The sequence below is a fragment of the Anguilla rostrata genome, chromosome 2 (assembly GCF_018555375.3).
Source record: "Anguilla rostrata isolate EN2019 chromosome 2, ASM1855537v3, whole genome shotgun sequence".
Taxonomy (NCBI): Eukaryota; Metazoa; Chordata; class Actinopteri; order Anguilliformes; family Anguillidae; genus Anguilla; species Anguilla rostrata.
This window is the reverse complement of record NC_057934.1, coordinates 13,310,245-13,325,564: the sequence shown is the minus strand read 5'-3', so window position 1 is coordinate 13,325,564 and position 15,320 is coordinate 13,310,245. Positions and strand designations below refer to the sequence as shown.

The following is a 15,320-nucleotide window of genomic DNA, read 5'->3' as shown; positions in this document are numbered from 1 at the left end:
TCTGTGTGTGTGCGCACCTGCGTGTGTGTCTGTGTGTGTGCGCACCTGTATGCGTGCGCCTGTGCGTGTGTGTGTGTGTGTGTGTGTGTGTGTGTGTGTGTGTGCACCTGCGTGTGTGCGCCTGTGCGTGTGTGTGCGTTGTGTGTGGTGCGTCTCGTGCTTGTGTGTGTGTATGCGTGGCGTGCACCTGTGTGTGTGTGTGTGTGTGTGTGTATGTGCGCACCTGCGTGTGTGTCTGTGTGTGTGCGCACCTGCGTTTGTGTCTGTGTGTGTGTGCACCTGCGTGTGTGCGCCTGTGCGTGTCTGTGTGTGTGTGCGCCTGCGCGTGTGTGTGTGTGTGTGTGTGTGTGCTGGTGTGTGTATTGTCGTCGGGAAGGGATCCTGCAGCCCAGACATGTTGCAGCACAAGCCAGCCTCACTATTAGCCTCCCAATTAGGGCTGCTGAGAGACACTGAGGCGCCATTATTTCAAGAGCTGCTCGCACATTAGAGAGATGAAAGGAAGCGCTAAAGCGTAACAAGACAGAGAACCGCGAGACGCAGTCACCTGCAGCCCACGCCAAGCCTGCGCACGGCTCCCTCTCCCTCTCTCTCCGTTTCTCCATCGCTCCACCTCTCTGTTTCTCTCTCGCTCTGTTCCTCCCTGCACAGCAGGGTAATGACACCCTGTGAGCGCGGCTCTTACCCCACCCGGAGAGCGCTTCCAAACAGACCCTTTCATTTCTGTGAGAAAACAAACCAGGGACGACACAACGATCGCGGGGGGTGGGGGGGGGGGGTGCACAGTCCCCATAAAATATGTGCAGACAGGAGGAGGGCCCGTAGAGATTTCCCAGGATGCTTTGTCATCCCCGCCGCAAGGATAAGCGATGAAGACCTCACCGTGAAAACTGCAAGCTCACCGACGCCCCTCACTGCACACGCAACAGCCCACCTCTCTACGCTGACCCCACGAGCCCACTCAGGAGAGAGAGGGAGAGAGGGAGGGAGAGGAGGAGGGGGAGTGAAGAGAGAGAGAGAGAGAGGAGGGAGGGGGAAGAGAGAGAAAGGAGGGGAGGGGAGAGGAGAGACGGGGAAGAAGAGAGGAGAAGGAGGGAGGGAGAGGGAGAGAAGGAGGAGGGGAGAGAGAGGAGGGAGAGAGAGGGAGGGGGAGAGGAGAGAGTGAGGGAGAGGGGGAGAGGAAGGAGAGAGGAGATGAGGGAGGGGAGAGGAGAGTGAGGAGGGGAGAGGGAGAGAGTGGGGGGGGAGAGAGTGAGGGAGGGGGAGAGGGAGACAGTGGGGGGGGGGAGACACACAAAGAGCCGCACGTGATCTTGGCGCCCTCCTTCAGGGGCTGGAGTGGCGGTGGAGGGAGGAGACGGGTCGTTGGGAGCGGTGAGTAATGAGGACGCCTCAGGCCAGTATATTTACAGTGTTTGCATTCATTCTAAATGCCAGCGAGCTTACATACATTATCTGCGCCATTTCATTCATTTAGGCCACACAAATTATCATTCAGACACCCGGGGTAAAAAGAAAAAAGGGCCAATATAACTGGGGAACAAAAGAAAATATAAGGCCTCTTCTTATGACTGGTGTGGGCTTTTTAACAATACACTCCCATTAGCACAGTATAAGCAGCTCATGTAGCGTTGGGTGAAAATATGAATACAAGCATTACATTTTTTTATATAACAAGTTACATTACCAAATTCATGCTTTATGCTGATTTATGATTAGGCTCTTCAAACTTCAGCAAAGTTCATACCCTGTTGTGTTAGGCTCTTATAAATGTTAGCCATCAGGACAGAAAGAACATTCTCTTCATTCTTACATGCTTTTTTTTGCAAAAACAATATCACATCAGTAATTTGGTGCATTGCATGACTGGTGTGGTGTGTGTTTCTGATCTCGCACGGTATTGACTATACTAATTTACAAAATTTTATCTTTGATATAACATCAATACCTTTCAAAACTTTTAAAAAAAGTAAATCCAAACAACTTGTGATAGTATTCTTTGTCATTTTATCAGGTGTGTACTTCAAAAAGATGAACAACACTATCATTATTGAAACCTCTGATGCAGAGAAAGCAAAGACTTCTGGGCTTGCTTGTTTAAAATGTGCAATTGACTTTTTCCATTTGCGCGCATTTGTTAAGTGGGGAGAGGGGTAATTGTATAATTTGTGCAGGTATAACAAGTAGGGTCATTACATTAAAGCACCAGAGTGGTACGTTGAAAATCAATGCCAATTTTAAACCAAATTTAACCCATTGCCTTTTTTCAAATTTAGTTATCGTCCTAAATAACACAACTCTTTTCTTTCTTATTCTGTGTGGTTAGGCCTGAGAGATAAAAGAAAGGGGAGATGGGCAGAAAGACAGAGAGTGAGAGAGGGAGAGAGAGAGAGAGGGAGGGCGATTTGCAAATGGTAGAGAATAAGGCAGCAGACTCTCAGTAGGTTTGATAAGGACAGCTCAATTGCCATTCAACCCTGCGAGCAGCAAAGCTGCTGGAGAGAGAACAGAGTAATGCTCAGAACCACTGAACCTCTGCCCTGCCCGTGTCTGATCCCACGCTCAACCCAACACCCCTCACACAGCGTGGGTGGGGTGAGGTGGAGGGAGGAGGGGGGGCTCACTGAGGGGGCATATAATTGGTCAATCAGTCCCGCACAGTCTCAATGGCAGAAGCGGGGTTCAGACTCAAAGAGGATGCGACCTCTCTCAGTCTCTCGCTGCGGAGAACGCGACGGGGGGATAAGCGGGTTACCAAGACGCCTGACCCCGACAGCAGCCACCGGGGGGTGCTGCTGCGTCGCCCCCCAGCTCTACGAGGGGGCGGGACCTGGCCCGTGACCGTAGCCGCGGCTAACCGATAAGCTCACAAGAAGAAAAGAGAAAGAAAATTACGGCAGGCGGATTTCTGCCGACCGTCTCTCCAGGAACTCTGACACGGCTCCCGCCCCCTGTCGGGTCCCGCGAAGGCCGCCGCCGCCGCGCGTGCGGAAGATCGCCTCGCGGATAGCTTCGGCTCGGGTCGTGTGTCGCTCGCAATTTCGACGGCGTCGGCAGCAAACGACCTGCAGGCCTGTTACCACGGAGACCGCAAGCCGCTAAACGGGCCGCGGAGCAGACCTCGGCCGCGTCGGACAGAGAGGCTCAAGCTGAACCGCTGGCAGGGCGCCGACGACAGGTACGCGCGGGGCGTCACACGGCCCGGTAACTGGGTGCGGAAAGCGGACGCGTTTGTCTGGATCGATTTCCTGACCGGCAGACGTCATCGACAGACGCTTCGCTTAGCAAGCCCGCGTCTCGAGCTCCCCGGCGGGGCTCTAGCCACATCCGTGGCCCCAGGTTGCGGCCTTGTCATTGGATGCCAATGTCCCCACCATGGCAGCGACAGGATATGCCTGGCCTGGTCCCCCTAGAGGCCGCGCTGGTGTACTGCCGGCCGGCTGGGCCTCCGAGACCACCGACGCTACCAGCTGTCATCGCCACGGGAGACGTCTCATCAGATCTACATCGCCGTGAGACGATGATGCATTCCGTCACCTCGCGCTGTTAACGTCAGCTACACGGCACAAAGTTCGAGAACGACGTCGTCGAAAAGATGCGCGCACAAAAACATTTTTTCACGGGGAGCCATCTGGGGCATCTTCTCATCAAGGGCCCCCGTCGCCTCTCCATCCTGTTTTCCAGATGAAGTGAACAGGCAGCGCGTGTCACTTCCTGTATATCCACCGCCCGCTATGTCTGTATCAGTTTGCACCGACGAGGACACAGCAAACGTGTGAAATCATAGCCATGAAGCTGAGGCAAAGCACTCCGAACAGACTCAGGTTTAGGTTCAAATGAGGGAGCTCTTGGTTTGGGGGCATGTAGGTAAAGAAGAAACCTATTTCAAACCCCGTAAGAGACTATTGGACCGTGCGGAGCTACATTTTACAATACAGCTTGTTTAGTGATTTTTCCCTCAAGCGGAGCATTTTGTTATGCCATTTACAAAGGAAGGCTAAAATAACTGTTTGGCCAATAGCCGCCAGCTAAGATAAGAAATACATTTTACAGATATTCACCTGCACGTTTGCTAGCAACTTCCATAGTTATGACACACACTTGGCCCCGAAGGGTCAAAGACCACAGATTGTTTCCAAGCTATTCTCACCTACTACCCCACCCAATCCACTGCTGGAGAGGCTGACACTCACCAGCTGCTGGGTCATCTGAGCGATGGTCTTGTCTTTACTCCTCAGCTGCTCCCTCAGCTCCTCCACCTCCCTCAGCAGCTCCTCCACCTGCGAGAGGAGTAACAGAGCAGCGTTCATCAGAGGAGCTGAGCCATGAGCCCGGCCTGGGCCTCGTCCGCCACCGCTCCCACAATCCCCTTCAGCTGACGCGCCCCCCGTGACAAAATGGATTCTGCCCTCCACCTGGGCAGGAGCCTCTCCGTGTGGTTTCTACAGGCTCCCCCGACCGCAACGGGGAGCTGCTCATCGTTAGCGCCTCTGCTCTCCTGTCTAACCCTGTGTGTGTGTGTGTGTGACCTTTCCTTTATGGTAACCTTTCCTTGGGTCGGCGGGGTTTCGTAAGCTGTCCAAATTACTGGTGCCCTGTGTCTGGAATCCAGTATACGGACACCCACCTCCGGCCCCTTCCCACCCCTTCCCCTCACCCGGGTGGGCCGGACATGCCCTCCCTGTCCTGCTGCACCTACTGCTGGGAGAGAGAGCCACGGCCTTCTGTCTGTCAGAGTGAGCGCTTCAAATTCAGCCAGTCACTGATAACAGCTCCCTCCGCTCCTCTCAGACCCACCGGAGCAGAGGAAATAAAAGGCCTGAGAGGCCGGCTTGCAGAGGGCGTGGCCTGATACGTCCCCATCTACCGCTCGTGCGCTCTGAACCAACCGCAGCGTGCCAGGGGTCAGGGGTCAGGGCCAAGCGGCAGGCTACGGCTAACACAGCCATGTTTACAGGGAATTACAGCACACGGGCCTCGTTATGCTAAAAGGCTACGAGCTTTCTGCCATGGAGGCACATGCATTCTTTTTCTCTGAAAGATGTAGTGCGGTTAAAGAAAAGGAAAGTACCCTTAAATTCCACTGCAGAGGTGCACAGGACGATGTGAAACAAGATCGCATTACGGTCCAGGGCTGCTCAAGCTCAGGAATTTACTGTACGTTTAATACAGCCGCATTTTTTACTGACGCAATTCAGGTTAAATACCTCAACCTAAAAAGAGAGTTGAACCCGTGACCCCTGGCATGCAAATCCATGTCCTGGCCCACAGATTGCTCGGTATGGGAAGATGGGGACCCTGCTATTGAGATGCTGAGCCAGATGGCAGTGTTCCGCAGAGGGGGGAGTCCGGTGGGGGTGGGGGATGGGGGTTGGGGGTGGGGGCTCACCTGTTGAGAAGAGCCAGCTTCCTCCCTGGGTTCCGGACTCAAGATCCCCGATTCGAGAGCATCCAGTATGGTACCACCGCCCTCCACCTTAGGAACAGAGCGAAAAGGTCAGGCCCAGAGTGCAGGGGCCCTTTAAATTTTGACCCCTGACCCCACACACGCACCAATAGTAACCTTTCAGGGGGTAAAAGGCGTCGTAGGTTTGCGGCTCCAGTTCATTTCCTCCCAGATTTTACTACAGCTAATTCTAATATTCTAATTTTCTGTGTCATCAACGCGCAACCAAGTAAATAAGGACTAGAAAAGAAACAAATTTCATTTCCTGTTCCGTCGTTCATGGAACGCAACAGCGCGGTTAAACAAATGGACATTAACGGCCGGGTATTTGTAGCAGTAAGCAACTCTTTTAATTATAATACACAAAAAAAAGGCAAGTCACTGTTTACCAATTAAGCTCTGACATCCATTATAAAGGAATTAATTTGCGCCAGAGAGCACGACTTCAGCAGTCAGAGTTGTGGAGCCAGCAATCTGAGGGAGTCGTGCTTAATTACAGCCGGTACAGAGAGGACCAGAGGGCCTTTCTGGAGGGCAAGGAGTCAAAGCTAGCGCAGACAGCGACCAATCGCATCGTCCGGCGCCGTGGCATTTAGAAAGCAACGCCCGTACGGGGGAACACACACCCCTGCAGGCAGACTCACACATGCAGCCGTGAGCTCACTGACACACACACACACACTCGCTGACTCCAATGCTCACGCACCAGCTTGTGACTCCCTGACCGACACGCACAGTCTGTGCGGTACAGAGATACCAGGGCACGTGCCTGAAACATCATGACACACTCGCCAACAAAGGCACGAAGGTACGCGCGCGCACACACACACACATATACGCACTCATATACGCATGCATATACATACACATATGCACACACGCTTACACACAGACACATACATACATACGCACACACACAACACACACACATACACACACACACACACACAACACACACACACACACACACACACACACACACACACAAACGCGCACACACCACCACACACACACACACACACACCACACACACACACACACACACACACACACAAGCCACACACACACACACACATACACACACACAGAGCACGCAGCATCTTAGCATCCGCAGACCACGGCACTTTGACTGTTGCAAAACCTCTGAGTTTTACTTCTCCCTTAACCACTCTGTGGCCAGCGCCCGTGACGCACATATTTCGACGTTGGCGGCGATTCGCGGACTCGACGCGACAGGGGGCGGCCGGGAAAAACGCGGCGGCGCGGGTGAAGGGAGCCGAGGACAAAACCCTCCCCCATTGATCACGGAATCCCTCCCGCTCCCCGTCACCGCGACGACCCTCCTCTGTGAAAAACCGCGGGGAGCCGCAATCCATTTCCTTTCAGCCGGGGTTGCCTTGATGGATGATGCTCCCCGCCGAGCGCCCGAACAATGTCGCGCTTAATAAGAGAAAAACAGGGAAACCGACTCCGCGCTTCTTATATTTTCCGAACGTCATCTTCAGCGGTTCCGCCACAAGGTCTCGCGCGAGGGCTTTGAAGGGGGGGCGGTGGGGGGGGGGGCGGTTAGGGTCAGAAATAATTGAGCAGTTATTTAGCCATCCCGTCCGCAGAGCCGAAATATGGCTTTTTTTCTTTCCCCCCATACTGCTGCGGTCCGTGTCTGCGACGGCATCCGCAGAGAGGGTTTTTTTTTCTTTTGGATAATTATAATCATTTCCCTCTTGTACATTCCCCATGTTAATGAGTCTCTGGGCAGAGGCCCGCTCCCATTCTAAATGGAAACGCGGGGAGTGAAAAGTGAGGCGGGGTGAAGACGAGTGGCTGGGAGGGCGAGCGGGGTCAGCGAGCGCCTCGTTACTCAGGCATCTGCATAATCACCTACCCGCTCCCGGCCTGGCGGGGAGGGGCGGGGCGGGGCGGGGCGGGGCGGGGCGACGGGCCACTCGCTTCCCCCGAGTTCTGCCACGGCACCGGGGCGATCGATACAGAGTTGCTAGGAGACCGAATTTGTTTGGTAAGGCAGAGGCCGGGGAGTGGCGCGGGGAAAAAAAGACGAAACGTTTCGCGGTCCGTCGTGCGGTCGCTGCCGCGTCCACGCCGTGCGGCGACGGCCGTCGAAAGTAACGACGCTTAGGAACCTGTGGGACGGCGATGCGAACGGGCGGCTTTACTCGCGACGCGGTCCCGGCTGGCTTCCGCGCGATACCTGGCGGAGCCTCGCCGCTGAGCCCGCTGGGAAGAGACACCCCGCCTGCGAACGGCTCAGCGAGGGAAAATGACGAGGTTAAGCGTAATCACACGGAGGACGGGCTGGCGGGACCTGAGGGACTGTCGCAGTCTTTACCCCCTGAATCCCTACGATTGGCCGCTGCTCAAACCCCCCCCCAGGCACCCCACGCGGATTCCGCTGCAATGTTTGTTGATCTGGCCGAGATTCTCTCCAAGTCCCCACGCAATTATCCATAATTCCGAAACAAAGGCTTCTTCGATCCCGGCCGTTTCAAACGCAAGTTAGAAAAATGCGGTTTGGAGAGGTGGAGGGGGGGAGAACATTTGTGTTTCACACAAGGAAGAGACATACACTGTTATATCTATTCCTCTGGGAATTTTAGCTATTAGGCTCAACTATTTTCACCCCGCCCTCATTTCGGCAATGCCGCAAACCATTGTAGTCAAAACAAACGCCGCGGCCTAGTCCTTCGCACTCGCCCCTGATTATGTCATCGCAGGCTTCGTTTTGGCTGGCAGGATGTCAATCTGCCCTTTTATTGGCTGATCTGAGATGTGAGATTTTTATGGCAGTGTTGCAGGCAGACCTTTTCCGCTTTTGTTTGGGATGAAGTGAGCAGGAACTTGTGACAGTCCAGGAAGAAAGGACGGAGGGGACCACAGAATGGAGGGGAACTGGAGGTAAAAAGACCAAGTGATACATAGAGAGGGCCATGGTGACCGTGACTGTGGAAGGGGCTAAGGTAACTTGCTGAGTCCTATCAAAGTTATGCCAAAAAATGCTAAAAACGGTGTCCTGCTGCACAGCTGATCTGTGATTGACTGATGCCCTGTCCAGGAGCTATACGTGCGCAAAATGCCCTGTCCAGGAGCTATACGTGCGCAAACTGTGTCTACCACACAAATCAGGGCAGGTGCCACCCATTCAGACTCAAACAAAGCTTCAAAACAAAGAGCAGAAACACAATTGGTCTCTGAACTGTTATTAAACTTCAGTCAACTTTTCAGCTAGAGACCGCAAACCAGGACCACAAGCTTACAAGTTGCCAGGGTTCCCATCAACAGTTCTTTCTCTGGAAAGATTGCAGAGATGATCTACCAAAACAGAGAGCATACCGCTATTTTTGGAGAAATGCCTCATCTTAGCTTTCGGCTCGCAGCATGATGTGTTTATCCGTGACCCGTCCTGCGAACTACCCAACTAAAATATGTGTTCACAGCTTGAAGCGGCCGAACGGCCATTTTGTATGTCTTTGTTTACCTATAAGCTGCCATTTGTCCGGCCCGCCTCGCAATTGCAGCTCTCCACTTGCCCACAGAAGTGTAATAGCCGGCATTTCTATTCTGGGTTAAACTGAAAGCAAAAACCACGCGCTGGCAAAAGTGTCATTCTCTGAATTCCGCCAGAAAAACAGAAAGATATCTTTCTCGCAGCTTTACGGGGTTAAGGCAGGTCCGACGCCCGCTGAGAGGTGTGGGCTGTAATGGTGTCTTAAGCACGCAACGCAGCGAAATTCCGTGTGAGGGATTTCAAGGGCCTAGCGAGACACCAGCACATGTTTTAGCGAGCCGATGAGATGATGAATCAAAGCCAACGCAGCGCGCGACATCGCGCCGTGAACTCCACTTACCAACAGATGTGACTCCGACAACTGGCAGCGGTTCGTATCCTTAACAAAAGTTTCCGTACTAACAATGAAATTGTGACAAACTCTGGCCGAATTCAATTCTGAAGCTGGAATTCAATGCACCACACTACTCTGCATGTCACTGCTGTTAGCAGACAAGTGGTCCCATCCATCAATTCTACATTTGCCCAGTGGAAGCATTACTTTATGAAAGGACCAGATTCAAAAAATATCCATACTTTCTACTACCTCGGGTCATAACCATTATTTATTTTGACATTTAAATATAGGAAAGAAAACTTTTTAAATGGATTGACATGCATACCAAAACAAAGCTATTTGTCCATGCCACCATCTTTAAACAGAAATACTGCCAAGAATCTGACTGTGACTGACTGGACAGTGCAGCTCTGCCGTCTACTGTCCAAACTGTGCAGTCGTAGCACCAGAATGACGATATTGCACAGTTGTTGCAGGCAGGCTGCAAGCCAGGAATGCTCTATCAACAGAAATCCTTCCTTCCTGGTTGGGACTACAGCCAATCACAGAGGCTGCTGGCTGAGGCAGGCACTGGCACCATCAGGGCCCTATTCTTGACTGTGTGGCCCACAGAAACCCTCTCTTCCTGGTTGGCGCTACAGCCAATCACAGAGGCTGCTGGCTGAGGGAGGCACTGGCACCATCAGGGCCCTATTCTTGACTGTGTGGCCCACAGAAACCCTCTCTTCCTGGTTGGCGCTACAGCCAATCACAGAGGCTGCTGGCTGAGTGAGGCACTGGCACCATCAGGGCCCAATTCTTGGCTGTAGGGCCCACAGAAACCCTCTCTTCCTGGTTGGCGCTACAGCCAATCACAGAGGCTGCTTGCCGAGGTAGGCACTGGCACCATCAGGGCCCTATTGGCTCTTGGCTCTAGGGCCCACAGAAATCCATATTTCCTGGGTGACCTTATGGCGAATTATACAGGCCGCCAGCTGAGGCACTGGTACAGTCAGAAACCTATTCTTGACCATAGAGCACCTCAGTGCAGCGAGGAAGAAGGCTTTAGCTCTGAAACTACCCATCTTTGATTGATATAACCATATCAAAGCCTGACATAATTCTCATTAGCAAACTCAAGTGGATGGCAAACGCGCTCCGAACAACGCGTTCGGCATCTGCATCCACTCCTATCAATGTTTAGCTTCCTGCTGCTCCCAGGCAAACATCGTCATGCACGGAGGCAGACCAATAAGAAGCGTGCGATCGCACGGCTCCCGCGGCGACCGCATTAATCTCGCCAATGAGCCCCGTCCTCGACAGAGACAAATCAGCCCTCCGAGCCCCGACGTCGAGCGTGTAAAGAAATCTGAGCTTTTCATTCCCGTATTGATTTCGGGGTGCCGGGTGTGACTAGCGGCCGGGGGCGGACCCTCGTGACTTGTCGCACCTGGAAATCTGGGGTTACAAAACGGGGGGGAAGGGGCAGGAGGGTAGAGTGACCGCAGGTGCTGCAGGGCGTGACAGGAAGGGCTGTGAAGGTCTGTGATTTGCAATCGTGTCCCGGGGTTGTTGACCGACCGTTTCGCGGTCCGGCACAAAGTCTGACCGGAAGGTCTTACCGAGAGGAGGTGGGTACCGGCTGGGTTCGACTCAGTTTCTTCGGCTGAGCATTACCGAATAATCTATCCGCCAGGCTATCGGCAACCTGGCCCCAGCGTTACGCTAGGCGCGACCGATATCGGCGAAACATTTTGCGACAATCGTGCGCTGACGCAAGGAAGTGTGCCGATCGCACGCCAAGCCCCAGATCTTAGAACGCAGACAGTAAGCGTTAGCACGTGTGCAGCCCCATCTCCGGTCACGTACGCGCGAGCTAAAGGTCAGGAAGTGAGCGCACCCGCGATACCCCGCGCCAGCGTTCGTTATTGCGCCTCGGCCGGCTAGCTCCCCGCAGGCGCTAACAAGCGCTCTGAAACGGCGTCTTCTTTCCACGCCGTTAATTTGGCGAAACTGACAGACATCGGCGAGATTATAGACTCAGCCCGAGCCCGCTTCTCGCCACGCAAAACAGGCTCGGCGCAAAACGACACGATATAAAAGATTAGAAGCGCAATAATTAAAACTCTCCGTCTTTATCCGCACGTTAGATTCACAGCTGCCGAGGCTTTCCAACCAGGCGAGCCTCGATGTCTCGACAGCAATAAGCAATTAAAATAAGCATCAGGCTCTTCCGTCTTTATGCCCGCACGTCTGGTGCAACCCCCCCCCCCCCGGTCTCGCCCTCGGCCCATCTGTCTTATCCGAGCCGGCGATATTAATCCTCTCGTCTGGGAGGGGATGACGCTCCCCCTGGGTCCAGTTTGGCTGCACTCCGGCAGACACAAAGAGGTGTGAATGTGCGAAAAAAAAAAAAAAAAACTCCAATCTTTCAGGTGTCGTTCCTCGAGAATTTTCCGGTGTTCCCTGCTCCGGAGGCGTAGGACTGCTTCCCTGTAGCAGGGCTGACGCCGGCGCCCCCTGCAGCGCTGGGGGTGCGCTGCGGCCGGTGAAACCTTGAAAGAGCCCTGAGTCACCCCCGAAACCGAGGCGTCGATCCGACCCGTCCATCTCGCTAAACACGTCATTGTAAAAAAAAAAAAAAAAAAACCTACCGGGGGCGGTACACAAAGCGCGTGCGTTTCCTGCGGGTGCGTTTCCTGAGCCTCACGCTGGCCCGCCGAAGAGGCGGGTCTGAGGAAGGGGGGCGGGAAAATCGATCGGGGAAGCGACCGGGAGCGGCGGGGGACTCCCCATTGGTACCGCGGACCCGCGCCGCCTCTGCCGTCGAGCCGAAATGGAGAGCCTCCGCGCGGCGGAGAGAGGGGGGTCGCCGCGGGTCGACGGAAGCCCCGACGCGTGATAACAGCGCTCGGCTGAAAAGCGGCGTCTCGTCCGCGCCCGCTCGGCCTAATCACGCATTCCGCAGGAGCGCCGGGACTTCTGCAGCAGCTCCCCGAGGACCTCTCCGCCATAAATAAGGAAAAAAATAACACACACCGCCGAAGCGCGATCCAGGATAAACACACAGAAGTGCAAGAACGGTAGAAAAACGGTCTCTCCCAGGGGAAAACATCAGAGAAACACACAGCGGCACTCGTTGCTTCCGCTTTAATTAACCCCGGACAACACGCGGAGAACAAAACGATAAGACGAATACATAAACGCGCTTTTTACCGTCAGCGTAATTAAGAGCAAGTGGCCTGCGCCGCTCTGCTTAGGCCTGAGGCTTAGAGGAGACGCACGCAGGTCCTGCCCAGAAGGCCAGCTGTGTGTGTGTGTGTGTGTGTGGCTGTGTGTGGTGTGTGTGTGTGTGTGTGTGTGTGTGCGTGTGTGTGTGTGTGTGTGTGGCTGTGTGTGTGTGTGTGTGTGTGTGTGTGTGTGTGGCGGTGTGTGTGTGTGGTGGTGTGTGTGTGTGTGTGTGTGGTTGTGTGCGTGTGTGTGTGTGGCTGTGTGTGTGTGTGCGTGTGCGTCTGTGTGTGTGTGCGTGTGCGTGTGTGTGTGTGTGTGCCTGAGGACGACCGCGCGCTGCGTTGAGGGACGTCTCTGACCTGTAGCAGCATTTTTAGCGTCAGCAGCTGGGACTTGACGGAGGAGCAGTCCTCGGTCATGTGACCCAGCGTCAGCTCGTCCAGCGCCACCGTGTGGCCGTCGCCCCACAGCGCGGCCTGCGGCTGACGGGCCACCACCCGGCCCGCCCCCGGACCCGAGTGTCCGTCAAACTGCTGGAAACCGCCGCCCCTTCAGGAGAAAAAGAGAGAGAGAGAGAGGAGAGAGAGGGAGAGGGAGAGAGAGAGAGAGAGAGAGGGGGAGAGAGCAGACAAGGACCGGGTCTGTCACAGGTAACAAAGGCGGTTTGATGCCTGACCGGGCCCCCGGGGTGCAGTGCAGTTCATTTCAGACGGTCAAGAGGGGACGCGAGGAGAAGCCCGAGACAGACGTCTTCCCAGAATTCCTCGCGGTGGGAGCTGCTCTCTCTGACATGACAGCGCGGTGGTGCGCATCCCTGATTGCGGCGTTCCCCCATCGCAGACCCCAGACCAAGATAACAAGGGCCGCAAATAAAGGTGCGGAGGCACCGGGCGCGAGCGGAGACAGGAAGTGATTACGAGGTTCCCCGGTGCTGGGGGGAGGGGGGGGGGGGTCAGGTGAGGTCGCCAGGCCAATCCGGGGGAGACTGGTTCCCCTGACAGAGGCCTCAAATCGTCCTGATCTAAACTCACATCAAACGCAGAGGCGAGGCAGACAGAGGGCCAGCTGCAGTCACTCTTATAAATCCCCCTCTGCCTTCTGACCGAAGGAAAAGCCCACATATTGCGCTTGAGGAAACGGGCAGTGGTTATATAATGTTCAAAGAGTGGTGGAAAAAGCACTTGAGAGTTGAGAAGAGTAGGAGGACCCTAACAGGATGCTTCACTTCAGACAGCACTTCAGACGTATCGCACTGGATCAGTTACATCACGTATGCGCATCTCATCCGCTTATGCTAATATATCACTGGTGGCGGGACGGGTGGTGTAGTCCACAGGACAGCCACTCTGGAGCCATACACGACCACCCCCGTGTGGACGGGGGTTCGATCCCCAGCATGGCACTTTCTCAGCTGTGGTCCCCTCTCGATGTGTCACCCTCTGCTTTCTAGCTGTTTGAATCTAGCAAAAAATATTTCCAACTCTCCTTTAAAAACAAAAAAACAAGTATATCTGCCCGTAGGAAAGAGTTTCTGGGAAGGTCAAAGAATTTTGCTTCAATATGAAATGCATGATTGAAAAGGACAACTCCCACCAAGCCTGCGTTGGCGGCTTACCTGTTGTCATTGTGGAAGTGGTCCGATCCACTCCAGCGATGCTGCCTCCTTCTCCAGTGGCCCTGCCGGCCCCCCCTATCTGCACGCTCAAAATGGGACATCCCATCAGCATCTGTAGAGAGGAAACCAGCACGCAGGCACCAGGTCAGAGGTCAGAGGTCAGATGTCAGGGGTCAGAGCAGGGCTCCACTTTCAGGGGACAGCCATCACACACGCACACACACACTCACACGTGCAGACACACACAGACCCAGACCCAGACACACATTTACTCTCAAGGCAGAGCCAATTTGTTAGAAAACAGATACAGATCAGTTGCAGCACTGAACTGAGCAAAAGGTGGAGGAACACTGAATAACCTTTGACCAACACCACCCCATCCCCCAACCCCCCAGCTCACACACTCACTCACAGTATTATCATCATCCTGCTAAATACCTGACCTCCATATTCATCATGCCAAACCCACTCTTTACAGTAAGTCTTTCCACATGTTAGCCATCTAGCATATAGCATGGTTCTCTTCACTGAGAATGAGCTTTTAGCTTGACTGAGACTTAAATCATGACATTACATGTTTACCAAATGTGAATTATTATACACATACATATATACATAAACACGCAAACATATACATATAGGGTTCACACAAGTTTTTGTTATTGTACTTGTCATACAAGTTCTTGAAAAAAATCTGAAAAATCAGAGACAAACGGCAAGAAACAATAATCATTGTAGATTTTCATCTTAAATACAGAAGTCTCTCGTTTAAACTCAAAAGAGAGACAAAGCCATGGTTTTAAAAAAAAAAGCATGGAAAAACAACCCATGTTCTATATACCATAACCAAAGATTATAACCGAGATACTAACCCAAGCAGCTTTTAACCACACTGCTACATTCCTCCAGTCTCCGCTGCGTCTGACAATTTACGACTTCATCCACAAAAACTCAGCGGAAAGCGCCGGAACACCCGGAACAAAAAGCTTTAAAAAACCGGCGGAAGAGAACGCAGCGAATGCGAGACCGTTAGCGTGAAGGCCTGTGGCTACGTTTCGAGACCAGCGTCTGCTCTGAAGGTTGCGGGCGCCGGGGGGAGGGGGGAGGGGGAGAGGGAGGAGGCCAGCTGTGAGACTGGGGCCACATCAGCTGAGACGGGGAGTGTTTTCGCTTTTTGGCCGCGCCTGTC

The 15,320-nt window shown here is 53.7% G+C and overlaps 1 protein-coding gene across 5 annotated transcripts in view; it reads right to left on the bottom strand.

Annotated features, from left to right (window-relative positions):
- The window catches only part of LOC135247329 (serine-rich coiled-coil domain-containing protein 2-like), a 72,925-nt gene that overhangs the window by 15,892 nt on the left and 41,713 nt on the right, over positions 1 to 15,320 (bottom strand). For all 5 annotated transcript variants that reach the window (XM_064320632.1, XM_064320631.1, XM_064320636.1 and 2 more), the window contains exons 6-9: positions 14,132 to 14,243; positions 12,876 to 13,065; positions 5,390 to 5,476; positions 4,194 to 4,280 (exon numbers count right to left, since the gene is read on the bottom strand). In XM_064320632.1, the coding sequence (XP_064176702.1) occupies positions 4,194 to 4,280; positions 5,390 to 5,476; positions 12,876 to 13,065; positions 14,132 to 14,243 (476 nt within the window). The remainder of the gene's footprint in view (positions 1 to 4,193; positions 4,281 to 5,389; positions 5,477 to 12,875; positions 13,066 to 14,131; positions 14,244 to 15,320) is intronic.